This window comes from Chiloscyllium plagiosum, unplaced genomic scaffold, assembly GCF_037043375.1.
Source record: "Chiloscyllium plagiosum isolate Xiang-an unplaced genomic scaffold, Cpla_swu_hap1 HiC_scaffold_3, whole genome shotgun sequence".
NCBI classification, from domain to species: Eukaryota; Metazoa; Chordata; class Chondrichthyes; order Orectolobiformes; family Hemiscylliidae; genus Chiloscyllium; species Chiloscyllium plagiosum.
Genome location: NW_028270141.1, coordinates 131,816,335 through 131,843,614, shown reverse-complemented (window position 1 = coordinate 131,843,614; position 27,280 = coordinate 131,816,335). Strand labels below are relative to the sequence as shown.

General features: G+C 45.1%; 1 protein-coding gene across 3 annotated transcripts in view; it reads left to right on the top strand.

Moving 5' to 3' along the window:
• The window catches only part of LOC122548503 (leucine-rich repeat and fibronectin type-III domain-containing protein 2), a 186,523-nt gene that overhangs the window by 135,299 nt on the left and 23,944 nt on the right, over nucleotides 1-27,280 (top strand). For all 3 annotated transcript variants that reach the window (XR_006311252.2, XM_043687243.2, XM_087983453.1), the window contains exon 2: nucleotides 11,752-13,144. Coding sequence is in view for 2 of the 3 variants with exons in the window: in XM_043687243.2 (XP_043543178.1) it covers nucleotides 11,772-13,144 (1,373 nt within the window). In the remaining variant the exon portion in view is untranslated. The remainder of the gene's footprint in view (nucleotides 1-11,751; nucleotides 13,145-27,280) is intronic.

Sequence of the window (27,280 nt, the reverse complement as noted above, 5' to 3'; positions counted from 1 at the left end):
CCTCAGGGAAGAGTCACCCTGTCTTGCAGTTGGCATGCTGCAATTGGTTTCCTCTCAACAAATGTATGCATTTACTCGAGGCTGTTTTCTTAAGTTAATGTCTCTTTCTGAATCTCCTAAACAAGCTGCTAACTCAGCTCACTTATTGCTTAACATCAACTACTTAAATCCATGACTTCTACTTCCAGTATTATCAGGACTTCTCCCACAGGTCCTGACTGTTTCAGAGACTGTTAAACTAAAAGCACATGTTCTCTCTGAATGAACCTGCACATTGTCTATAACTTTTGTCAGTCTCCCCCTGTCATCGGACATCTCATTATTTGCAGACAATTGAATTTTGTCCTTAGAGGCTACTTCAGTGTAAATCCTCGATAGAATGCACATATCAATATATTTGAGGCTTCCTGGCACCAAATATGACAAACTCAAGGGCAAAACCAAAACTAGCACCTTCCTTTTCTTAACGCACAACAAATAAATGCAAATCAAAATTAACGTTAGACATCATTCTTTCACTTCAGAACCAAGATCTCAAGTGAGATTGAAGGTAGTGGATCAATGAGAATGTCACTGGACTAGCAATCCAGAACCCAGGTTAATGTTCTGGGCACCTGGGCATAAATATCTCACCCCATGTCAGAGGGTGAAATGTGAATTCAGTAGAAAGCTAGCTGACAGCTGCCATATGACTTTTGACTGTGAGAAAAGGAAACACACCTGGTTCACTTTAGGAAAGGAAATCTGCCATTCTTACCTCATCTGGCCTACATGTGACTCCAGACCTAACAGCAATTGGATAATTGGGATGGGCAATAAATGCCTTGACTCTGATGTCCTGTGAATGAGTAAGAGAAAAGCAATAATGACATATTCTGAACCTTTATCACAAAGGGAAGATAGAAGTTTGCAAACGGAAATGTTAGATCGTTGTCAATTTTATATTTAATATTGACAGATTTTCATTATCCAAATGGCCTTGGGGCAGAGGTAGGCTAATAGGATTAGTTTGCAGCACATCCATAATATCATTGACATGGGAAATGGGCTCAAGGGCTTAATGGTAAACTCCAGTTCCTTTATCCTTATATTCAGTAATTCAGCATTCTAGAGGCTTGAAGGATTATTCTATCGGTCAGCTCCAACTTTTATGTAGCTTTTGTTTTGCATGCTCCATACGCACAGGAGATATGGCATTCAAATGGTAGTCTCCTGAGACTTAAAAAAAAATAAATCAACCTTGTGTTACCATAGCAGCAGGCAAACTTCATAGAAAGCTGCCAGTTATGATGGATAGGTACTGGCTGTGGCTTCAGAACTTCAATCTTAAGCTATGAGTTGCGTTGGTTTATAAATGAGACCTGCATACCCACTTTAATTCCATTTTGTTGTTATTCTAAAGCATCATTTACTTGCACTCACATTTAATGTCCCTTGAGTGATGGACTTATTACGAGGAATGGACAACAACGATGCCGAAGTAAAGAGAAATCAGCCAAAGATATATGGCAACGTGGGTGCCATCCGTCACCGTGAAAGTGGACTCATTCTTTAGCCATGGCAGCCCCCCCCCCCCCTTTTATAATGGGGAACGAATAAGGAAATGAACAAGGGGATGGGCCTTGGATTCCACAATTCGGAAAATAGAGGAAATGCAGCTAGGATGATTCAAAAATGTCAGGCTGATTTATGAGTTATTTTTCACATGAGGTACACCAACAAGAAGCATGTAGCATTCTTGTTTCCAAGTTTATATATTTGTGTAAATGAACAGGGGAATGCTTATGGTGGGTGAGGGCAGGATGGGGGAGGGGGGAGGGGAGAGCAGTTAGTGACCCTGCCTTCTACTTTGCTTTACACAACCCATTCACTGTTTCAGTGGTGAGGCTTCACTATTACACTCAGAATTTCTTTGCTTAACAGCAGCACAGCTCATGGCATTTCCCGTTCTCTGCGGATAATTGGTACAATGGCAATACAGGAGGAGCAGGTCTGTACTAGCTAATTGATAACATCCAAAGTTTGCTGTCTGAGCTGTGACAGTCTCTGTTTCCTTTGCAAAAATGCCATCCTTCTAGTTGTAAAGTCACAGAGTCATGGAGATTTACAGCACAGAAACTGATCCTTCGGTCCAACTTGTCCATGCTGACAAGATAGCTTAATTTAATCTAGTCCCAATTGCCAGCATTTGGCCCATATCCCTCCAAACCCTTCCTATTCATATACCCATCCAGATGCCTTTTAAATGTTGCTATTGTACCAGCCTCCACCACTTCCTCTGGCAGCTCATTCCATACACGGTCTATCCTCTGCATTAAAAAGTTGTCCCTTACAACCCTTTTAAATTGTTACCCTTTCACCTTAAACCAATGCCCTCTAGTTGTGAACTCCCCCATCTTGGGAAAAGACCTTGTCTATTTAACCCTATCCATGCCCGTCATGATTTTATAAACCTCAATAAGGTCACCCCTCACTTTAACACTCCAGGGAAAACAGTCCCAGCCGATTGAACCTCTCCATACAGCTCAACCCCTCCAACCCTGGCAACATCCTTGTGAATCTTTTCTGATCCCTTTCAGGTTTCACAACATCCTTCTTAGAAGCTTTCGCAGTTTGCCAACTAATGCCCCAGTACATTTATTCTAAGTTAAGGCTTGAGCTGGCTGGCTCATGGAGTAGGAGAACTGACATACTTTTAAAAAAATGTATTCATTAACAGGATTTGGGCATATTTGGCTAGGTCAGTATTTAATTGCCCATCTCTAATTACCCAGAGGACATTTCAGAGTCACCCACATTGCTGTGGGTCTGGAGTCACATGGAGGCCAGACCAGGTAAGGATGGCAGTTCCCCTCCCCTAAGAACATTAGTGAACCAGATGGATTTTTTCAACATTTGATTCATGGTCATTATTGGACTTTTAATTCTAGAATTTTGTTGAATTCAAATTCCAACATCTGCCATGGCATGAATCAAACCAGGATCCCCAGGACATTTATGGGTCTCTGATACCACTGGGCCGTTGCTATCCCGGGTCGGAGTATACTCAGTGGGGTTTAGTAGATTGATAATGAGATATCATAGAAACCTATGAAATTCTAACAGAACAAACACAGGAAGGATGTTTCCTCTGACCAGGGCAGCCAAAAGTACAAGTCATGGTCTAATGGATCGGGGCTCGGCCATTTAGAACTGAGATAAGGAGAAATTTCTTCACCCAGAGAATGATGAGCCTGCAGAATTCTCTACCACAGAAAGTGATTGAAGCAAAAATATTGCATGTTCTCAAGAAAGACTTAGACAAAGTTCTTAGGGCTCAAAGGATCATAAGATATGGGGAGAAAGCAGGGATAGGGTACTGAGTTGGATGATCAGCTGTGATCATATTGAAAGATTGTTCAGGCTTGAAGGGCTGAATGGCCTACTCTTGCTCCTATTTTCTGTGGTTCTACATGTGCCAGTTACCGGCTTAATGGGATGGTACTGCTAGTCAACCACCTAAAAAGTGAACAAGTGTGGGATTGAAAATCGAAAATTTTGAATTTTCCAGCAAGAGTTTGGAAGCATAAACAATTTTTTTCCCTTTGTTTCTTTTGCCCTACCCCCTTTTCAGCCTTTTTCTCCCTCTCTTTCTTTTGCTTTGTCTACCTGCTTTGATATTAAATCCCCCTCTACTATAATTCACCCTTTTTCTCAGTCCTTCCCAAATTCATTTCGCAGTCTCTTTGGATCTGGAGTTGCACTGTTTAGTTGCACTATTTACCCAGGTCCCAGTCACCCTGGGTCTCCGGCTTCATCATTATCACTTCATCCTTCCTGTGCAATGCATGAAGCTGAAATGTAGAGAACAAGGTTAACTAGTGAGCGTCACATACCATAATTAAAAGAAGAACGCAAGCAGAATGCGAGCGATCTAGTGAGATGCTGACAGGCGTTTCGCGCTCTAACCCTCTAATTAGCAGCAGAAAGTTTGCTCAGGGAGTTCACATTCAAGTCTTGCCGGGTCAGCAATCAACACTCGTTGGGGTGCAAAACTGGAGCTAGCAATAAGCAAAGGAATTTAATTTTGGAGAGAATGATGGATGCTATCTTTGAAGATCTGTAACATTGACTGTCTCTGTACACAGTACCCGGCCAGCTGTGTATTGTCAGCATTTTCCATTTCCTCTTCATTCCCCGCCATGTTTTGCTTTCATTTTGAAAACAGTTATCTCTGCCCTGTGATGTTTCGTTCTGTGACTTGATGCAGTTCACTGACCAAGCGGTGATAGTTTGGCCTGTACTTGTAGCGCAGGATGAGTTGGAAAACTGAAGAATGTATATCAGCAGGAAAAAGTAGGTTCAGTCCATCTTGTCCGTCTTAGACTTCAAACACAGAATGGGTAGTTCACAGTCTATCCTTCTCAATCGGAAGTGAGGGTAATGTCAGCAAACTTCCACAATTGTCCTGGCATCTTCAGAAGCTAAAGTTAATCTCACATGGAGGAGGTAATTCCTAGGGCATAAAACAAACTATTTTATCCTTTCCCAATAACCATGTGGTGGAACAAAAGACACATCCTATTGCAGCTCTCCATCCTGTACTCATTTATTCCTGATGTGGAGGCGCCAAAGCTGGGCTGGTGTGGACAGAGTCAAAGTTCACATAGAGTCATAGAGGTGTACAGCATGGAAACAGACCCTTCGGTCCAACCTGTCCATGCCAACCAGATATCCCAACCCAAGCTAGTCCCACCTGCCAGTACCCGGTTCATAGCCCTCCAAACCCTTCCTATTCATATACCTATCCAAATGCCTCTTAAATGTTGCAATTGTACCAGTCTCCACCACATCCTCTGGCAGCTCATTCCATACAGGTATCACCCTCTGCGTGAAAAAGTTGCCCCTTAGGTCTTTTTTATATCTTTCTCCTCTCACCCTAAACCTATGCCTTCTAGTTCTGGACTCCCCGACCCCCAGGGAAAAGACTTTGCCTATTTACCCTATCCATGCCCCTCATAATTTTGTAAACCTCTATAGGATCACCCCTCAGCCTCCGATGCTCCAGGGAAAACAGCCCCAGTCTGTTCAACCTCTCCCTATAGCTCAAATCCTCCAACCCTGGCAACATCCTTGTAAATCTTTTCTGAACCCTTTCAAGTTTCATAACATCTTTCCGATGGGAAGGAGATCAGAATTGCACGCAATATTCCAACCTGTACATTGGCCTAACCAATGTCCTGTACAGCTGCAACATGACCTCCCAACTCCTGTACTCAATACTCTGACCAATAAAGGAAAGCATACCAAACGCCTTCTTCACTATCCTATCTACCTGCGACTCCATTTCAAGGAGCTATGAACCTGCACTCCAAGGTCTTCCGAGGACCTTACCATTAAGTGTATAAGTCCTGCTAAGATTTGCTTTCCCAAAGTGCAGCTCCTCGCATTTATCTGAATTAAACTTGACACCAGGTTATAGTCCAACAGGTTTATTTGAAACCACAAACTTTTGGAGCGCTGCAGAAAACTCAGAAAGGGATCATGCTGTAAGGTTGAGTGAAATAGGAGTTGATGGGAAGGGTTTGGGTAGTAACAAATTAAAAATACTATACATGAATGCACGAAGCATTAGAAATAAGATGGATGAGCTTGAGGCTCTTTTGGAAATTGGCAGATACGATATTGTGGGGATAACTGAGACGTGGCTTCAAGTGGACAGGGCCTGGGAAATGAATATTCAAGGCTACACGTGATATCGTAAGGACAGACTGATGGGCAGAGGGGGTGGGGTGGCCATGTTGGTAAGGGATGATATTCAGTCCCTTGCGCGGGGGGACCTAGAATCAGGGGATGTAGAGTCAGTGTGGATAGAGCTGAGAAATACTAAGGGTAAAAAGACCCTCTTAGAAGTTATCTACAGGCCCCCAAACAGTATTCTGGATGTCGGATGTAAGTTAAATCAGGAGCTGAAATTGGCCTGTCACAAAGATGTTACTACAGTTGTTATGGGGGATTTCAAAATGCAGATAGACTGGGAGAATCAGGATGGTTTGGACCTCAAGAAAGAGACTTTGTGGAGTGCCTCAGAGATGGATTCTTAGAACAGCTGATGCTGGACCGACCAGGGAGAAGGCAATTCTGGATCTGGTATTGTGTAACGAACCAGAATTGGTCAGGGACCTCGAAGTGAAGGAGCCATTGGGAAGTAGTGACCATAATACAATAAGCTTCAATCTGCAATTTGAGAGGGAGAGGATACAATCGGAAGTGACAATATTTCTGTTGAATAAAGGGAACTATGGAGCTATGAGGGAGGAGCTGGCCAAAGTTCAATGGTGCAATACCTTAGCAGGGATGACAGTGGAGGAACAATGGCAGATATTTCTGTGTCTAATGCAGACGTTGCAGGATCAGTTCATTCCAAAAAGGAAGAAAGATCCCAGGAGGAGGCATGGGCGGCCGTGGCTGACGAGGGAAGTTAAGAAACATATAAAGTTAAAAGAGAAAAAGTATAACATAGCAAAGATAAGTGGGAAAGCTGAGGACTGGGAAGCTTTTAAAGAACAACAGAGGATTACTAAGAAGGAAATACGCAGAGAAAAAATGAGGTACGAAGGCAAACTGGCTAAAAATATAAAGGAGGAGAGTAAAAGTTTTTTTAGGTATGCGAAAGGCAAAAAAATGGTTAAGACTAAAATTGGGCCCTTGAAGACAGAAACAGGGGAATATATTATGAGGAACAAAGAAATGGCAGAAGAATTGAATTAGTACTTCAGATCTGTGTTCACTGGGGAAGACACAAGCAATCTCCCTGAGGTAACAGTGGCTGAAGGACCTGAATTTAGGGGAATTTATATTTGCCAGGAATTGGTGTTGGAGAGACTGTTAGGTCTGAAGGTTGATAAGTCTCCGGGGCCTGATGGTCCGCATCCCAGGGTACTGAAGGAGGTGGCTCAGGAAATCGTGGATGCGTTGGTGATTATTTTCCAGAGTTCGATAGATTCGGGATCAGTTCCTGCGGATTGGAGGGTGGCTAATGTTGTCCCACCTTTTAAGAAAGGAGGGAGAGAGAAAGCAGGGAATTATAGACCAGTTAGTCTGACCTCAGTGGTGGGAAAGATGCTGGAGTCTATAATAAAGGATGAAATTACGACACATCTGGATAGTAGTAACAGGATAGGTCAGAGTCAGCATGAATTTATGAAGGGGAAATCATGCTTGACTAATCTTCTGGAATATTTTGAGGATGTAACTCTGAAGATGGACGAAGGAGATCCAGTAGATGTAGTGTACCCTGGACTTTCAGAAAGCTTTTGATAAAGTCCCACATAGGAGGTTAATGAGCAAAATAGGGCGCATGGTATTGGGGGCAAAGTACTAACTTGGATTGAAAGTTGGTTGGCTGACAGGAAACAAAGAGTAGTGATAAACGGCTCCATTTCGGAATGGCAGGCAGTGACTAGTGGGGTACCGCAGGGATCAGTACTGGGACCGCAGCTTTTTACGATATATGTTAATGATATAGAAGATGGTATCAGCAATAACATTAGCAAGTTTGCTGATGATACTAATCTGGATGGCAGGGTGAAATGTGATGAGGATGTTAGGAGATTACAGGGTGACCTGGACAAGTTAGGTGAGTGGTCAGATGCATGGCAGATGCAGTTTAATGTGGATAAATGTATGGTTATCCACTTTGGTGGCAAGAACAGGAAGGCAGATTACTACCTAAATGGAATCAATTTAGGTAAAGGGGCAGTACAGAGAGATCTGGGGGTTCTTGTACACCACTCAATGAAGGTAAGCATGCAGGTACAGCAGGTAGTGAAGAAGGCTAATAGCATGCTGGCCTTCATAACAAGAGGGATTGAGTATAGAAGCAAAGAGGTTCTTCTGCAGCTGTACAGGGCGCTGGTGAGACCACACCTGGAGTACTGTGTGCAGTTCTGGTCTCCAAATTTGAGGAAAGACATTCTGGCTATTGAGGGAGTGCAGCGTAGGTTCACGAGGTCAATTCCTGGAATGGCGGGATTACCTTACGCTGAAAGACTGAGGGGGGATCTGACTGAGACATGTAAGATTATTAAAGGATTGGACACTCTGGAGGCAGGAAACATGTTTCTGCTGATGGGTGAGTGCCGAACCAGAGGACACAGCTTAAAAATACGGGGTAGACTATTTAGGACAGAGATGAGGAGAAACTTCTTCACCCAGAGAGTGGTGGCTGTGCGGAATTCTCTGCCTCAGAGGGCAGTGGAGGCCCAGTCTCTGGATTCATTTAAGAAAGAGTTAAATAGAGCTCTCAACGATAGTGGAATCAAGGGTTATTGAAATAAGGCAGGAACAGCATACTGATTAAGGATGATCAGCCATGATCATATTGAATGGTGGTGCAGGCTCGAAGGGCAGAATGGCCTACTCCTGCACCTATGGTTCTATTGTCTATTGCTCCTTCTTCAGATGAAGTGTCATTTATTCCAAAGGACAATGCGAGAATGACAAATTCCAAAGAGAACAAATTATTTTCTGTAAAATAACTATTTAGACATTTTCTAATTAACCTGTTACAGAAATGTTATTACACAAGTCCAACGATGTGCAGGTCAGGTGATATTGGCCACACTAAATTTCCCATTGTGCTAGGTGCATTAGTCAGAGGGAAATGGGTCTGCGTGGGTTACTCTTCGGAGGGTTGGTGTGAACTGGTTGGGCCGAAGGGCCTGTATCCACACTGTAGGGAATCTAATGGAATCTAATCTAATCTAATGGAACCCCTGGAATAAATCAAATTTGAGTCCAGACCTCCTGTTTCAGAGCTAAGGACACTACCACAGTATATCGCAGCAATGGTTCAGACTGCATGATAAAAGAGTTTTAATTGTTTGTTAAGTCAAATCTGATTACTCAAGGCATTGCCATGGAAAATATGAGAGAAATATTGTTCCCCATGGGTTTTTTTTCTCAACTTGAACAAAATGATCTGGACAAGGTCCTGTTATATGCGGAGGACAGATCCCTGTTCATAGGTATCTGTGACTGCTAGTAACTGCACATGGGATACACCACATAGCCATCTGATAATCTTTTATTTACTATTGGCAGGATTCCATATTTGAACGGTGGGATATTTAGGAACATACGATTTAGAAGTTGCCAGAGTCTCATTAGAGACAGCTGACTGACAGTGAGTTTAATCTGATAGTCACTACACCTCAGGCAAATAGCAAGGTAGAGAAGGCAGGACCCCCATGGTAACTCCAGCCGGGAAGGTAATTAAACCTGCCTTGCAGGTATCTCCCTGCATTTTGAATTGGCCAACTGAGTTAACCAACTTGATGTAGCTTGCAGGGAATTATCTGCAACCAGAGGTGATGGCTGAACATATGAAGAATCTTCATTTTAAAATAGAGGGCAATGCAACAGAGGGAGACAAGGAAGAAGGTGATAGTGTGCCCAAAGCTGAGAAAGATCAGGGCAAGAGGGAGACAATGACCTAATGGTATTGTCACTAGACTAGAAATCCAACAATTAAACACAAGGGAGGAGCAAATTACTGCAGGTGCTGAAATCTGTATTGAAAATGCTGGAGATCACAGAGGGTCAGGCAGCATCTGTGGACAGAGAGCAAGCTAATATTTTGACTATAAAACCACTGACTCCAATAGCTACCTTCACTACAGCTCGTCACACCCCACAAGGATTCCCATCCTTTCTCCCAGTTCCTTCAAAATTTTGTCTCTGTTCGGATGATGCCAGCTTCCAAAACAGCGTTGCTAACATGGCTTCCTTCTTCCATAACCATGGTTTCCCGCCCACTGTGGTTGACAGGGCCTTTAGCCACATCCAACCTATCACTCGGGTTCTGCCCTTGCCCCTCCCATCACTCACAACAGTCTCCCTTGTCCTCACTTTTCATCTCACCAGCCACATCACATTCAAAGGGCCATTCTCCAACATTTCAGACAACACCAGCAGAAAGGCACCACCAAACACATCTTCCCCTCACTCCCACTGTCTGCATTTCACAGGGATCGTTCCCTCTGGAACATCCTAGCCCATTCTTCAGCTACCGACACCGCTTCCCTTTCCAGGACACCTTCCATTGTATCTGCAGAAGGTGCAATACCTGCCCCTTCCCCTCATTTCTGCTCACCATCCAAGGGCCTAAATACTCTTTCCAGGTGAAGCAACATTTCACCTGTACCTCCTCCAATCTTGTGTTTTGTATTTGCTGCAGCCAACGTGGCCTACTCTACGTTGAGAAACCACATGCATGCTGGGTGGCTGCTTTGCAGCATACCTCCAGTCCATGCGTGAGCATGATCCCGACCTTACCGTAGCCAGTCAGTTTCACATGGCCACATGTCTGTCCTCAGCGTGCTGCAGTGTTCCAGTGAATCACAGCACGAAATGGAGAACCACATCTCATCTTCAGACCAGGCAACATACAACCTTCTGGGTTCAATATTGAATTCAACACCTTCTAATGGTCAACCCATTCCTTCCCTTTTAGCTTTACTTGTTATATTCTCTGTCACCATGTCCTCTGTCCCCTCTCCCCCACCCCAGTGGGACAGTCTGTCCTTTCCAGTCTGGCAGTTAGACAAACCATTGTACTGCCCTTCTCACATTCCGATCACTTAATCTGAACTAGCAACATCCTTTCACCCCCAGCAACCCCACAGCCCTCCATCCCCACACCGCTCCCTCCCCCACTATAAATGCTGGCCCCAGCACACTTCACTTCAGAGTCATTCAGACACGAAATGTCACCTTGCTCTCTCTCCATGGATGCTGTCTAAGCCACTGTGATCTCCAGCATTTGTTGTTTTCAGTACAAACCCAGCAACACAGGTAATGTTCTGCAGACCCATGTTCAAATCCTACTAACTCTTAAAACAAAACAAAATTAAGAGTTGAATGATGACCACTGTCATGGAAAACCTACACTGGCTCACAGAATTTCCTTTAGAGAAGGAATCACTGCTCTTGTTTCCACATGACTTCAGACCCACAACAACACTGTTGACTTGAAAATAAATTCTGCCCAGGCCAGTGATAGCCATATTCCGTGAATTCTGTTTTTTTACAAAAAAAGACAGTGATGATAATTTGTATTAAAAAAGAGAAAAGCAGTAAAGTTTATGTGATGGGGAGAGAGGGATAGAGAGAAGTTGAATACTGAAAATAAGTGGATGCTGCATTTTTCGATTCATTAAGTCATTTGGAAACAGACTCTTCAGACCAACTCACCATCCAGACAACCCATTCTGACCTAGTCCTTTTTGCCAACATTTGACCCATAAGCCCTTCCTATTCATATAACTAGCCAAATGCCTTTTAAATGTGGTAATTGTACCAGCCTCTAGCACTTCCTCTGGCAGAAAGGAAAAAGTGAGGACTTCAGACACTGGTGATCAGAGTCAAAACGTGTGGCACTGGAAAAACACAGCTGGTCAGGCAGCATCCGAGGAGCAGGAGAGTCAATGTTTCAGACATAACCCCTTCCTCTGGCAGCTCATTCCACACACACATGAAGAAGATACCCATTAGGTACTTTCAAATCTTTCCCCTCTCACCTTAAACTTATGCCCTCTAGTTTTGGACTCCCTCATCCTGGAATTTGGCTATTCACCCTACCCATGACTTACATGATGTTATAAATCTCTGTAAGGTCACCCCTCGGCCTCTGACAGCTCCTGTTGTCGGGGTCACTACAGTAGCTCTGCGTTTTGGCCAGAATCCTCTCACTGTCTGCCTCTGTTTCAGGTACCTCTACATGATCTACAATGGAAAAGCTGCTCTGGAGCCTGCTGGTGATTGGAATGGCGATGGCAGTCTATGCTTGTCCCAAATACTGCGTGTGTCAAAACTTGTCAGAGTCGCTGGGCACTCTGTGTCCCTCCAAGGGTCTTCTGTTTGTCCCACCAAACATCGATCGGAGAACCGTTGAGCTCCGGCTGGGGGGCAACTTCATCTTTTCTGTGAGCCGGCAGGACTTTGCCAATATGAGTGGCCTTGTTGATCTGACTTTGTCCCGGAATACCATCGACTACATCCAGCCCTATTCGTTCGTCGACCTGGAAAGCCTTCGATCCTTGCACCTGGACGCCAACAGGTTGACGGAGATCGGAGGCAACGTGTTCCGGGGCCTGTTGAACTTGCAGCATTTGAGCTTGAACAACAACCAGCTCCACTGGGTGGCGGAGGGGGCGCTCGACGATTTCCTGATGACGCTGGAGGACTTGGACTTCTCCTACAACAACCTGGTGAGGCTGCCCTGGGAAGCGCTGAGCAAGATGACCAACCTGCACACCCTCAGCCTGGACCACAACCTGATTGACTACATCCCTGAGGGAACATTCACGGAGCTGCAGAAGCTGGCCCGGCTGGACCTCATCTCCAACAGGCTGCAGAAGCTCCACCCTGACCCCATCTTTGCCAGGTCTGAGATGCTGCTCATGTCCACCACCCCCTACTTCCCACCACTGACCCTCACCCTGGGCGGGAACCCGCTCCATTGCAACTGCGAGCTGCTCTGGCTGCGGCGGCTGAGCCGGGAGGACGACATGGAGACCTGCGCCTCCCCGGCTCACCTCAAGGGGCGCTACTTCTGGTACATCTCGGAGGAGGAGTTTGTGTGCGAGCAGCCTCTCATCACCCAGCACAGCCTGAAGGTGCTGGTGCTGGAGGGGCAGACGGCCACACTGCGCTGCAAAGCTATCGGGGACCCCAGGCCGGTCATCCACTGGGTGGCGCCGGATGACCGGATCCTCGCCAACTCCTCCAGGACCGTCATCTACGAGAACGGCACCCTGGACATCCTGATCACCACCTCGCAGGACTACGGCACCTTCACCTGCATCGCGGCCAATGCGGCCGGAGAGGCCACTGCGTCGGTCGAGCTCTCCATCGTGCAGCTCCCTCACCTCAGCAACGGCACCGGGAGGAGCCTGCTGCCCGATTCCCGGCTCTCCGACATCACCGGCTCCACCAGGTCGCACCGGGGCGAGGGCAAGGCTGCGCCTGAGAAAAAGGTCACGGTGTCCCAGGTGACAGCCAGCACGGCACTGGTCAAGTGGTCAGTGGGCCACTCCGCACCCAAGGTCAAGATGTACCAGCTTCAGTACAACAGCTCGTCCGACGAAGTGTTAGTCTACAGGTAAGCAAGTGGCAAACATTCAGACCATAACCAGTGTTAGGGCCCCAAAATGGATGCTGGATCAGTGCAAGAAAGAGAAAAAAATTAATATAATTTAAATCAACTTAATTAATGTTAAATTTAATTTAGATCAATTTTATAATTTGTTTTAAAGTTAATTTCATCAATTTTATAAGTTAATTTTAAATTTGATTTCATCGATTCAGATTATTTTCATAAAACTAATTTCAATTTTGATTTAATTTCGATGAATTTCGATGATTTATTTTCGATGAATTTCGATGTTTTCCAGAACAAATTCAAATTCTGGAATAGGGTCCCTGGATCCGAACCATTAACTCTGTTTCTCTCTCCACAGATGCTGCCAGACCTGCTGAGTCTCCAGCATTCTCGGCTTTTGTTTCGGATTTCTAGCATTTCTGTGGGGTTTTATTTCAAAGTAATAGATCGCACTGACTTGCTTAGTTTTATTAAAGTAGGTACACCATAAGTGCTGGCATGGGTCGTTCAGGTGTATCTCTGTGTCTATTAAACACTCGAAAACACTAACATCCCAAGCTACAGGCCAAATGCTGGCTAATGACATTGAAACAGATGGGTGTTTGATGGCTGGCATGTACAAGATGGGCTGAAGGACCCCTTTCTGTAGACGTTCTCTGAAGGGTGGCACAGTGGCTCAGTGGCTAGCACTGCTGCCTCACAGTGCCAGGGACCCAGGTTCAATTCCAGACTAGGGGGACTGTCAGTGTGGAGTTTGCATGCTCTCTCCATGTCTGCGTGGGTTTCTTCCGGATGCTCCGATTTCCTCTCACAGTCTAAAGATGTGCAGGTTAGGTGGATTGACCATGCTAAATTTTCCATTGTGTTTAGGGATATGTAGTCTCGGTGGATTAATCAGGGGAAACGTAGAGTAATATGGTAGGGGAATGGGTCTGAGTGGGATACTCAATGGCCTTTCTCTGCACTGTAGGGGTTCTATGATTTTAAATCAATACCAATAACAACAGTTCATTTGCTTAGCGCCTCTAGCATTCACAAAACATTGCAGGAGATTTACAGAGCAAAATACACTGCCTATCCCCTTTAAGGAGCTATTACGTCAAATAACCTCAACAATTTGGTGTTATAAAAGAGGAAAGTGAGTTAGAGTGGAATGGAGTGGGAGGTGCAGAGCTTGTCACCTTGGCAACTGAAGGCCCGGCTGGTGAAGGTGAAGCAATTAAAACTGGAGTGCTGAGGAAGTCGGAATTAGAGAATGCACAGGGCTGTGAGGATGGAGGAGGTTACAGAGACAGGAAAAGTTTGAGGCTGTGGAGGGATTTGAGAACTAGGAGGAGAATTTTAAAATCAAGACTTTTTTTTAAGCAGGAATCAGAGTGCATCAGGAAGCATAGGGCTGGGGGAGGAATGGGACTCGGTGTGACTTATGACAAGGGCAGCAGAGTTTTTAATGACCTCCAAACTGAAGAATTTTTTGTGCTAAGCCAAACATTGTAGCCAATGCATCTTTGACAGCTGGTAAACTGATAAACAAAAAAATTCCACCATCTATATTTGAAAGGTTTGGCACAGGGACATGAATTTACCTTGATATTTCTTGACTTTCCCCAAGTTCTGGCTAATTGCTCCAAGAAATTACTGCATGTGAAGCATAGTGCATGTACGTTTTGACTTATTTGGATTCTGTTATGTCTGTTCGCTGGGTGTACCGACTCAGTGTATTATATTCCAGGTCAGGAGGGATGACTCTTGGTTGGGGTTAATTCATAAAGAAAACCTTCCATCGTGCAAACCTTTTCCCAGCCCAAGTGCTTCGTTTATGTTTTAAAATGAGCCAATTTAACCTGGCATTGTTGTTTTCAAGAAAGAGTGATTTTATTAGCTAGTAATAATGAGAAAAGATAATGAAATGAGACCTGCACGCACACAGATTAGAAATAAGGGGCGATTCCAAAACGGAGAAGCAATAAAAGAATGTAGGAATCAGTCTTTAGCCTATTCTTGGCGAATAGCTCATGAAACCTTAAGGATGTTAGGGTGACAAGGCAAGGGCTTAAAAATGTGTTGCTGGAAAAGCGCAGCAGGACAGGCAGCATCAAAGGAACAGGAGAATCGACGTTTCGGGCATAAGCCCTTCTTCAGGACTAAGGCAAGGGCTGACTTCAGCAGTTGACTAGTTATCTGGCGAGGCCAGAGTCTGTAGCTTGATATAAACACAGAAAACAGGAGCTGGAGGAGGCAATTCAATCCTTTGAGCCTGCTCTGCCATTCCATATAATCATCGCTGATCATCCGCCAGCCCAATACCCTGTTCCCACTTTCTCCCTCAGATCCCTTTAGACCGAAGAACTATATTTAGCTCCTCATTGTAAATGTTCAATGCTTTGGCTCCAATGTTTCTGCAGAAGAGAATTCCACAGGCTCTGGGTGATAAAATGTGTCCACATTTCACTCTTTAATGGCCTACCCCATTTCCTTACATTGTGATACCCGGTTGGAGATTCCCCAGTCATCCTGTATTCACCCTGGGCGAAAGTGAGGACTGCAGATGCTGGAGATCAGAGTCTGGTTTAGAGTGGTGCTGGAAAAGCACAGCAGGTCAGGCAGCAACCGAGGAGCAGGAGAGTCGACGTGTCGGGCAAAAGCCTGATGAAGGGCTTTTCCCGAAACGTCAATTTTCCTGCTCCTCGGATGCTGCCTGACCTGCTGTGCTTTTCCAGCACCACTCTAATCTAGACTCTACATTTACCCTGTCTAGCCCTGTTAGAATTTTATAGATTCCTAAATGATATGATTTCTAAACTCCCGTGAATACAGTCCTAACCAATCTGGCCTCTCTTCATACGTCAATCCTGCAATCTCAGGAAAAGAATTTAGCTGAAAAGTGTTTGTCTGACTTCTTTCAACAGTGATATTGTGGTTTGGCATCTTTTCAACAATCAGAGAGACACTTTAATTCTTTTTACGCAAACGTACAAGGGTGTCAAGTGGGAGTAAGTACAGTGTAACTCAAAACACATGGCAGCATACTAGTATGATTTCACACTCCAGCACGCTAGCACCCCTCAGACCACAGGTTGCATTTGGTTTATAACTCTCTTTGTTATGTATTTCTGGAAGGGTTAAACAGGAACATGTCTTTGGCTCGGACAATCTTTCTTTCAACTATCATCATGTCCACATTGGGGCACAACCCACAGGAGGTCATAGAGTCATTGGGATGTACAGCACGGAAACAGACCCTTCGGTCCAACTTGCCCATGCTGACCAGATATCCTAAACTAACCTAGTCCTATAGGCCAGCACTTGGTCCATATCTCTCTAAACCCTTTCTGTTCATATACCAATCCAGATACCTTTTAAGTGTTGTAATTGTACCAGCCTCGACCACTTCCTGTGGCAGCTCATTCCATACACGTCACCCTCTGCATGAAAACGTTGCCCCTTAGTTCTCTTTTAAATCTTTTTCCTCTCACCCTAAACCTATGCCCTCTAGTTCTGGCCATCCCCAACCCAGGGAAAAGACTTTGTCTATTTACCCTACCTCATGATTTTATAAATCTTTATAAGGTCACTCCTCAGTCTCCGACATTCCAGGGAAAACAGCCCCAGTCTATTCAGCCTCTCCTGAAAGCTCAAACCCTCCGACCCTGGCACAGTTTTTTGAATGGCATCTCTCAATTTGAAGTGTTGCTATCGGAAGTTCCCCTGTGGTACACTTCAGGTATGACATTCCATAGTACCATAAAAATAGGAACAAGAATAGGCTATTCAGCCCCTTGGGTATGCCTGCCCATTCAATAGGCTTATGGCTAAACTGACATTCCTCACATCCACTTCTTTGTTATCTCCTCAAAACCTTTGATTCCCCGATTGATCAAGAATCTATCTGTCTCAGCCTTCAATGTACACAAGGAGTCTATCCCTCCAGCTCTCTGTGGCAAGGGATTCCAAAGACTCACAATCCTTATAGAGATGAAATTCTTCCTCACCTCAGTCTTAAATGGTCTTTATTCTGAGATTGTGTCCTCAGGTCCTAGACTATTCCATGAGGGCAAACATCCTCTCAGCATTTAGCCTGTCAAGCCCCTTAAGAATCTTATATATTTCATTGAGATCACCTCTCATTCTTCACAACTCCAGTGAGTAGAGTCCCAACCTTTGCTCATAAGTCAATCTGTCCATACATGAAATCATCCTAGTGAACCTTCTGTCAACTACATGCAATGAAATGATATCTTTTCTTAAATAATGGAATCAAACAGTTCACAATATTCTAGATGTGGTCTCACCAGCACCTTGTGGAGTTGCAGTAAGACTTCCCTACTCTTATTCTCCAACTCCCTTGAAATAAAAGCCAACATTCCTTTAGCCTTCTTGATTACCTGCTGCAATAATTTCCTGTGTTTTGTGGACAAGTGCCAGCAAGTCTTTTGTGTTAATCTGACTGCAGCTTTTCTCCATTTAAATAATACTCTGTTCTTTTGTTCTCCATTCTGAAAATAATGACTTCACATTTTCCCACATTATCCTCCATTTGCCAACTTATCAACCATTTCCTTAACTTATCAATGCCTCTCTGCAAACTATTTCTGTCCCTCTTGTAATCTGCTTTTCCACCTATTTTTCTGTAACCTAAGTTAAGGGGCATTTAAGGAATGTGGTCAGAGGTTTGGAGCGGATGTCAACAATTGTTTTTTCACCCAGAGTGTGGTGGGAATCTGATAGAGACAGAAACCCTCATAATATTGAAGATGTACATTTGTGAAGCTAATGCATACCAGGCTATGGGCCAAGTTCTGGAAAATGGGATTAGATTAGTTAGGTAGTTGTTTTTGACTGCCGCAGACTTGATGGGCCGAATGGCATTTTGTCTGTGATATAGACCTAGATGACTCTATTTTGGAGAGAAACATGGGACAGTAGGAACAGAAAAAATTGTTAGAGACCTGACAGTGTTAGGAGAAAGTGAGGACTGCAGATGCTGGAGATCAGAGCTGAAAATGTGTTGCTGGAAAAGCGCAGCAGGCCAGCAGCATCCAAGGAGCAGGAGAATCGCCATTTCGGGCATGATTCCTGAAGAAGGGCTCATGCCCGAAATGTCGATTCTCCTGCTCCTTGGATGCTGCCTGACCTGCTGCACTTGACTGTGTTAGCAGATTCCGAAGTGGACCAATTACAATCATTACAGAGCAGCAGCTGCAAACACATTAAAATGTATGTTGATGTATATATAGATTGCTAAAGTACAACTCTGACGCCAGCACCCTGAATCTGCGTAGCATTCTGGTGTGACCACTCCTGACAACTGAATTCATTTGTAACACTCAAGGACTAACAGAAACTGACAAGTCCTGACAGAATGTCAGAGGACTGAATTATAAGATCAATTACATAATATTGTGTAAAGGGCAGCGTTAAGTGCACTCTCCCTGACTGCATATAGCATTCACAACAAGGTGGATGACTTAGAATCATAGAATCCCCACAGCATGGAAGCAAGTCATTAGGCCCATTGAGGCCACACCATCTGTCCAAAGAGCATGCCTCCCTGAACCAACCCACACCCTACCCCTGTAACCCTGCATTTCCCATGTCTGACCCACTGAGCCTGCACATCTCTGGACACTATGGAGCAATTTAGCGTGGCCGATCCACCTCACCTGCACATGTTTGGACTGTGAAAGAAAACAGGAGCACCCAGAGGAAACCCACGCAGACACGGAGAGAATGTGCAAACTCTATACACACAGTCGCCCGAGGGGATAATCAAACCCAGGTCGCTGGCGCTGTGAGGCAGCAGTGCTAGCCACTGCTGGAACAAACAACAGTCTGAAGGTTTTCCTAGGCCAGGTTGATGTTGATGGATGTGAACAGGAAATGACTGCTAGTCTACTCAGACCTCTTGGCATCATGGTAGCCCACAAACCCACCAAGTCCCTAAAATAGCAGCTAACGAACTTGAAAGACCCTATACAGACAACAAGCAAACTAATGTCATCTACAAGATAACTCACAAAAACTGTAACAAACACTACATTGGACAAAAAGGCAGAAAACTAGCCACCAGGATATATGAACATCAACTAGCCACAAAATGACATGACCCACTCTCACTAGTATTCTTACATAAGGATGAGAAAGGACATCACTTCGACTGGGACAACACATCCATCCTAGGACAAGCCAAACAGAGACACGCACGAGAATTCCTAGAAGCATGGCATTCCAACCGGAACTCTATCAACAAGCACATTGACTTGGATCCCATTCACCACCCCCTGAGAAAAAGAACAGGACATGACATCACCATAGGAAATTATATCACCACAGGAAATGACATCACCAATCCAAGGAAACACAAACATATAAGTAGAAAGTGGTCTACACCACCAGTGCTTCATTCGGAGGCTCACTGAAGATGTTACCTAATATGGAGATGAAACATCTGAAAACGAACCTTCCAGTTCAGCGAGCAAACCTACATCCAGGACCTCAACCTGAGCTACACATCATCTCAAAACTCATTAATGGAGCATGTAGCAAGAGTAATACAGGACTCATTGGCAACTTCAATCTACATGTAGACTGGATAAACATACTCAATGCCTTGGAGGATGAACTCCCAGAATATATTTGAAATGCTTTGCTAGAACAGTATGTTGAGGAACAACCTCAGGAACAAGCTATTTTAGATCTCTGAACTATGCAGTGAGAAAGGGATAATTAATAATCCTGTTGTTAAAGAACCTTTACGGAAGTGCGACTGTAACATGTTAGAATTTTCCATTTGAAAACAGCACAGTTCAAAACATCCTAAATCTAACCAAAGGAAAGTCTTTGGTTTCAGAGCCAAGATGACTGTGGTTCATTGGATAAATACATTAAAGGGTGTGATAGTAAGAAATGAGTATAAAGGACCTTAATTTAATTTGTTGTTGAGATATGAACATCACAATCACATCATCATTGATTGCCCTTTAACTAATAACCCTGGAGAAGGTGGTGTAAGATTAGGTTCCCTACAGCGAGGAAACAGGCCCTTCAGCCCAACAAGTCCACACCGACCCTCCAAGGAGTAATCCACCCAGACCCATTTCCCTCTGACTAATGCACCTAACACTATGGGTAATTTAGCATGGCCAATTCACTTGACCTGCACATCTTTGGATTGCGGGAGGAAATGGAGCAAACCCGCGCAGACACGGGGAGTACGTGCAAACTCCACACAGTCACCAGAGTCTGGAATCGAACCTGGGTCCTGGAGCTGTGAGGCAGCTGTGCTAACCACTGAGCCACCATGGTAAGCTGCCTTCTTAGCCCATTGCAGTCCTTGGAAAGGAGTTAGGGAGAGGGACCTTATGTAGAGACATTACAGCAAAAGTTGCCTTTGAGTGGTAGTGACAATATTGGACAATGCTGTCCCAGATTCCCAGATTTGTTGTCAGTAGACTTCAATTACAATGGAAATTTCAATTACAATGTTATATTATGGATTATGTAACCCCTTCCCCCAAAAAAAAGTGGAATGGGAGGGATTAATCCTGACCATTTTCCTGTGATCACAACATCAAATGGACATTGGTGCTAACTAGTTCAAGGAAAATCCAAGATTGATGTGAGGCAGTACATTGAAGATTACAGGGTTACCTACTGAAGGCAAAAATCCCAGGGTCACTCAGAGATAGTCATTGCGATTACAATGGGAGGGCTGTTAGGCTGGGGCAGGCTGCAGGCTGCAGAGACAGGGAAAAATCAGGCCGTAGAAGGATGAAATGAAGCGTTGCCGTGGCCTGCCTTGGGGACAGGAGGAAACATGCAATTGTTGAGTAGTTTTCAGGAGCTCTCACACTGTTGGAGTAGGATCAGCTGCAGATGTGCCTGCTTACTTGTCAGGTCACTGAAAGCAGCCAATAAACAGAGCTGATCTGGGTTTCTGAAGAAACTGAGGCAGCAGCTCCTTGCCAGGTACAATTCATGCTCTAACTCTCCTAACTTTAAGAGGTCGAGCCCCCCTATTGTGTATCCCATCCTTCATCCCTGACCAGCACCTCCCCCTACCCTAAGAGCTCACGAAGCAACGCTCCAGGAAATGCAATCACCTCCACAGCTAAACCTTGGGCTTCTCAGTGCATTGGATCATTTCAGGGTGGGACACGCATCTGTTTTTCACCCCACCCCTCCCCCGCCCCATCCTCCTGCTAGTGCTCCACCTTTCTCCAAGATTGGAGCATCATTTTGAAAGGATTCCAAGCCTTTTGCTGCAGACCAGAAGCTTGTTTTCTGAATTTCCCGTGCGGACCCCTCCCATTTATCTCTCCACCCTGGAGGCTCCCAGTCTCATTCCTGATGAAGGGCTCCTGCCTGAAACATCGATTTTCCTGCTCCTCGGATGCTGCCTGACCTGCTGTGCTTTTCCGGCACCACTCTAATCTTGACTCTGATCTCCAGCATCGGCAGTCCTCCCTTTCGCCTAGTTGATTTTAACCCTACTGCGAATCCTCTTGCAAGGATGCCTGCCTTGAAGAAGTTCTCCTCCTCTCTCTACAAAGACTTAAGTGAGTCTGTCTCTTACTGCAACCCCAGGTGATCTCCTCTGCCCTGCTACCGTCTCCCCAGCCCCACCCCCCCCTCCCATTTATCCCTCCACCCCAGAGGCTCCCAGCCTCATTCCTGATGAAGGGCTTTTGCCCGAAACGTCAATTTTCCTGCTCCTCAGGTATTGCCTGACTTGCTGGCTTTTCCAGCATCACTCTAATCTTGACTCTGATCTCCAGCATCTGCAGTCCCCCCTTTCACCTTGTAACATCCATTGCTAACTGACCCTGTAAATCATCTCATTGCTGGCTGCTAATCTCCCAACCTGGCAGATGCTTCCTTGCGCCTCCTTTCCTGGTGCCCATTGTATCGTTGACCTGTTTTATATGTCTGCCAAGTTTCCTGTCTGGATACCCAGCTGGATTATATGTGGACGAACTCCAGGGAGGGGGGGAGGGGGAGGGGGGCGCGATGTGTTCACCGAAAATGAGAGGCTCACTCACGTGATGAACTTTCAATCTTTGAGCTGGCCACCTGTCAAGTTTGTAAAATGAAAGCTGCACCCTCACAGTGTAGCCGACAAACCCCAGTCAAATGTGTTTGACTTCCTTGAGGACATAGTCGAAGAGTGTGATGCTGGAAAAGCACAGCAGGTCAGGCAGCATCTGAGGAGCAGGAGAGTTGATGTTTTGGGCATAAATACTTCATCAGGAGTGTCCTTGAGGACCTTAGCAGCCCGTTGTACTGTGATGTTGGAATGCCATGATGTTTCGAGTATAAGCTCTTTATCAGGACATGGGTGAAGCTGGCTAGGCAAGCATCCATTGCCTGTCCCTAATTATAAGTCACTAATGCCCTTCCAGGATCTAAATCTGTCATTCTTACCTAGTCTGGCCTTCATGTGACTCCAGACCCATAGCAACGTGGTTGACTCTTAACAGCTCTCTGGGAAAAGAGGGACAGGCAACAGATACTAGCCTAGCCAGCTTCACCCATTCCTGATGAAGGGCTTATGCCTGAAACGTCGATTCTCCTGCTCCTCGGATGCTCCCTAACCTGCTGTGCTGGAATCGTAATGTCACTGAGACAACTTTCTGGGGACTGGGTTCAAGCCCCATTCATGGCAGCTGGTGAAATCTGAATTCAGTAAGCTCTGGGGAATTGGCATGGTGGCTCAGTGGCTGGCACTGCTACCTCACAGCACTCGGGACCTGTATTCGATTCTGGCCTCCGGCAACTGCCTGTTTGGAGTTTGCAGGTTCTCCCTGTGTCTGTGTTCCAGTTTCCTCCTACAGTCCAAAGATGTGCAGGTTACATGGATTCTCCATGCTTAATGGAGGACTCTGGGCAGATGCTCTTCAGTGCAGACTTGATGGGCTGAATGGCTTCTATCTGCACTGTAGAGACTCCACAGAACATAGATCTGGTCTCCCGGTGACCTTGTAGCCATTTTCAGAGAAATCCATCTAATTCTAGGTAACTAATGCCCTTCATGAATCTAAGTCTGCCATTTTTGCCTAGTATGGCCTTCATTTAACCCCTGATCTGTAGCAACGTGGTTGATTCTTAACAGCCCTCTGGGAAATTAGGGACAGGCAACAGATACTAGCCTAGCCAGCATTGCACACAAATGAAACAAAACAGTTTTGCTTCCTTTTCACCTCACTGATTTTGTTGGAGGGAGGGGAGTAGGATTGAGGGGGAAGAGGTGCAGTCTTGCCTTCTGCCCCTCCCTTTAATTTGTTGACTTTGATCGTCTGATTTGATTACTTATGTCAGCTCCTGGCAATGGTTTTCTGCTGTTTGCTGAAGACAGCCCACCAGAAAGATTGACTTGGCTTGCTCAGTTTCAGATCCTTTAGCATCCAGTGTGCAACATTTCAGAGAATACTGTTGCAGCATTGACATCCTATTAACTGTTGTGAACCGTCAGATCCCATGGTGTCAGAGTAGGTTTGGTTTGAGCATGTACCACTGGATATGTGTCACTGGTTGTCAGCTTTAGTTCAGTGATATCTGTCTCACCTCTCAACCGAAGGCTGTAGCTCAAGAGACTTGACTGCAGAATCTAGGCTAATGCTTCAGTGTGCTACCAACAATGTGCTGCCTATCTCCCTGTCCACTATCTACAAGACACAAGTCAGGAGTGTGATGGAATACTCCCCACTTACCTGGATGGATGCAGCTCCAACAATACTCAAGCATCTTGACACCATCCAGGATAAAGCAGCTCACTTGATTGGCACCACATCCACATTCACTTCCACCACATAAAGCAAAATACTATAGATCCTAGAAACCTGAAACTACTGCAGAGAGTGCTGGAGAAACTCAACAGGTCTGGCAGTATCTAAACTTCTGAAGATGATAGAACTCCACACAGACAGTCACCCGAGGGTGGAATCAAACCTGGGTTCCTGGCACGGTGGCTCAGTGGTTGGCATTGTAGGCTCATGGTGCCAGGAACCCAGGTTCGATTCTACCCTCGGGTGACTGTCTGTGTGGAGTTTGCACAGCCTCTCCATGTCTCCTCCAGGTGCTCCAGTTTCATCCCACTATCCAAAGATGTGCAGGTTAGGTAGGTTGGCCATGGCAAATGCAGAGTTACAGGGTTTCAGTTGGGTCTGAGTTGGATGCACATCAGAAGGTGGGTGTGATTCAATGGACCGAATAGCCTGCTTCCACACTGTAAGGAAATCTATAATTCTATGAATCATACTGGACTCAGAACATTTGCTAGGTTTCTCGCTCCATAACATATCAGAGCAGAATTAGGCCAATCGATCCATCAAGTCTGCTCTGCTTTTTTATCATGGCTGATACATAGAACATAGAACATAGAAAAATACAGCGCAGTACAGGCCCTTTGGCCCTTGATGTTGCGCTGATCCAAGCCCACCTAACCTACACTGGCCCACTACCTTCCATATGCCTATCCATGCCCGTTTAAATCCCCATAAAGAGGGAGAGTCCACCATTGCTACTGGCAGGGCATTCCATGAACTCACGACTCGCTGAGTAAAGAATCTACCCCTAACATCTGTCCGATACCTACCACCCCTTAATTTAAATATGCCCCTCGCAATAGCTGACTCCATACGTGGAAAAAGGTTCTCATGGTCAACCCTATCTAAACCCCTAATCATCTTGTACACCTCTATCAAGTCACCCCTAAACCTTCTTTTCTCCAATGAAAACAGCCCCAATTGCCTCAGCCTTTCCTCATACGATCTTTCTACCATACCAGGCAACATCCTGGTAACCCTCCTCTGCACCCGTTCCAGTGCCTCCACATCCTTCCTATAGTATGGCGACCAAAACTGCACACAATACTCCAGATGCGGCCGCGCCAGAGTCTTATACAACTACAACATGACTTCAGGACTCCGGAACTCAATTCCGAAACTCAATTTCACAACTCTATTTTCCTGCCTTCCCTTTGATCCCGTTATCAATCAAGAACCTGTTTATCTCTGTCTTAAATACACTAAATTACTTGATCTCCATAGCCTTCTGCAACAATGATTTCCACAGATTCGCCACACCGTGGGAGGCACGGTGGGTGGGCAGCACAGTGGCACAGTGGTTAGCACTGCTGCCTCACAGCGCCAGAGACCCGGTTCAATTCCCGCCTCAGGCGACTGACTGTGTGGAGTTTGCATGTTCTCCCCGTGTCTGCGTGGGTTTCCTCACACAATCCAAAAATGTGCAGGTTAGGTGAATTGGCCATGCTAAATTGCCCGTAGTGTTAGATAAGGGGTAAATGTAGGGGTATGGGTGGGTTGCAGTTCGGCGGGTCGGTGTGGACTTGTTGGGCTGAAGGGCCTGTTTCCACACTGTAAGTAATCTAATCTAAAAATAACTCTAAACTCTGGCTGAAGAAATTCCTTCTCATCTCAGTTCAAAAGGGTCACCCCTTCACTCTGACGCTGTACCTTCCGATCCCTCTCTCTCCTATTATTGGAAACATCTTCTCCATGTCCACTCCATCTAGGCCTCTCAGTATTTTGTAGGTTTTAATCAGATCCCCCCCATATCCTTCTAAACTCCATCAATTGCAGACCCAGAGTCCTCACCCACTCCTCATATACCAAGCCTTTCATCACTGGGAACATTCCTGCCAACCTCCTCTGGACCCCCTCCAACACCAATACATCTTTGCTTAGATACAGGGCCCAAAACTACCCACAATATTCCAAATGAAGTCTGACCAGAGCCTTATACAGCCTCAGCAATACATTTCTGCTTGATTTCTAGCCCTCTTGAAATGAATACTGACATTGCATTTGCCTTTCTAACTGCCAACTTAACCTGAAGAGAATTCTGAAGTAGAGCTCATAAGTCCCTTTGTGCATCAGATTTCTGAAGCCTTTCCCAATTTGGTAAATAGTCCACACCCCTATTTTTCCTACCAAAGTGCATAACCCCATACTTTCCTATATTATATTTCATCTGTCACTCATTGCCCACTCTCCTTGTCCATCCAAGTCCTCCTGCAGCCTCTCTGCTTCCTCACTACGACCTGTCCCTGCGCGTACCTTTGTATCGTCTGCAAACTTAGCAACATTGCCCTCAGTTCCTTCATCCAGACCGTTAATGTATAACATGGATAGTCATGGTTTCAGCAATGACCATTGGAAATCCACTAGTCATGATCTGCCATCTTGAAAAAGTCCCTTTTATCACTGCTCTCAGCCATTTGCCAATCAGTCAATCTTCTATCCACCGCTTACCTCACCGCTAAGACCAAGGGGTTTTATATTTTTAATAGCTTTTTGAGCAGCAGTTTGTCAAAAGCCTTCTGGAAATCCAAATACATCATGTCCATTGGCTCTCCTTAGACTAACATACTCTTTACCTCCTCAAATATTTCTAACAGATCTGTCAGGCATACCGTCTCTTTGGTGAAACTGTGCTGACTCAGCTCTATTTCACCATGCACTTTCAAGTACTCTGCAATCTCATCCTTAATAATGAACTCCAAAATCTTACCAATGACCAAGATTAGGCGAACCAGCCTGACGTTTTCAATCTTCTGCTACCCTTCCTTAAAGATGGGTGTTACATTAGCTCTTTTCCAATATTCTAGGACCCTCCCTGATTCCAGTGATTCCCAAAAGATCACCATAAATGCCTTCACAATCTCAGCTATTTCCTTCAGGACCCTGTGGTGTAGTCCATCTGCTCCAGGTTATGTATCCACCTTCAGATGTTTCAGCTTCCTCAGCATCTTCTCCTTAGCGATAGCCAAAAGACTCACCTCTGCTCCCAGCTCTGTTGAAGATTTGGTATGCTCCTGATGTATTACATGATGAAGTTTAACCAAAGTACCTATCAAGTTCCACCGCCATTTCTTTGCTCCCCATTCTTACTTCTCCATCTTCATTTTCCTGCAGTCCAATGTTCAGTCTTGCCTCTCTCTTAGCTTTTATATGTCAAAAACTCTTGCAATCTCCTTTTATATTATTGGCTAGCTTACCCTCATATTTCGTTGTCTCCCCTTTACTGTTTTTTTAGTTATCCTCTGCTGGCTTTTAAAGGCTGCCCAAACCTTTGGCTTCTCACTAAAATTCAACGCATTATATACTTTTTTGCTTT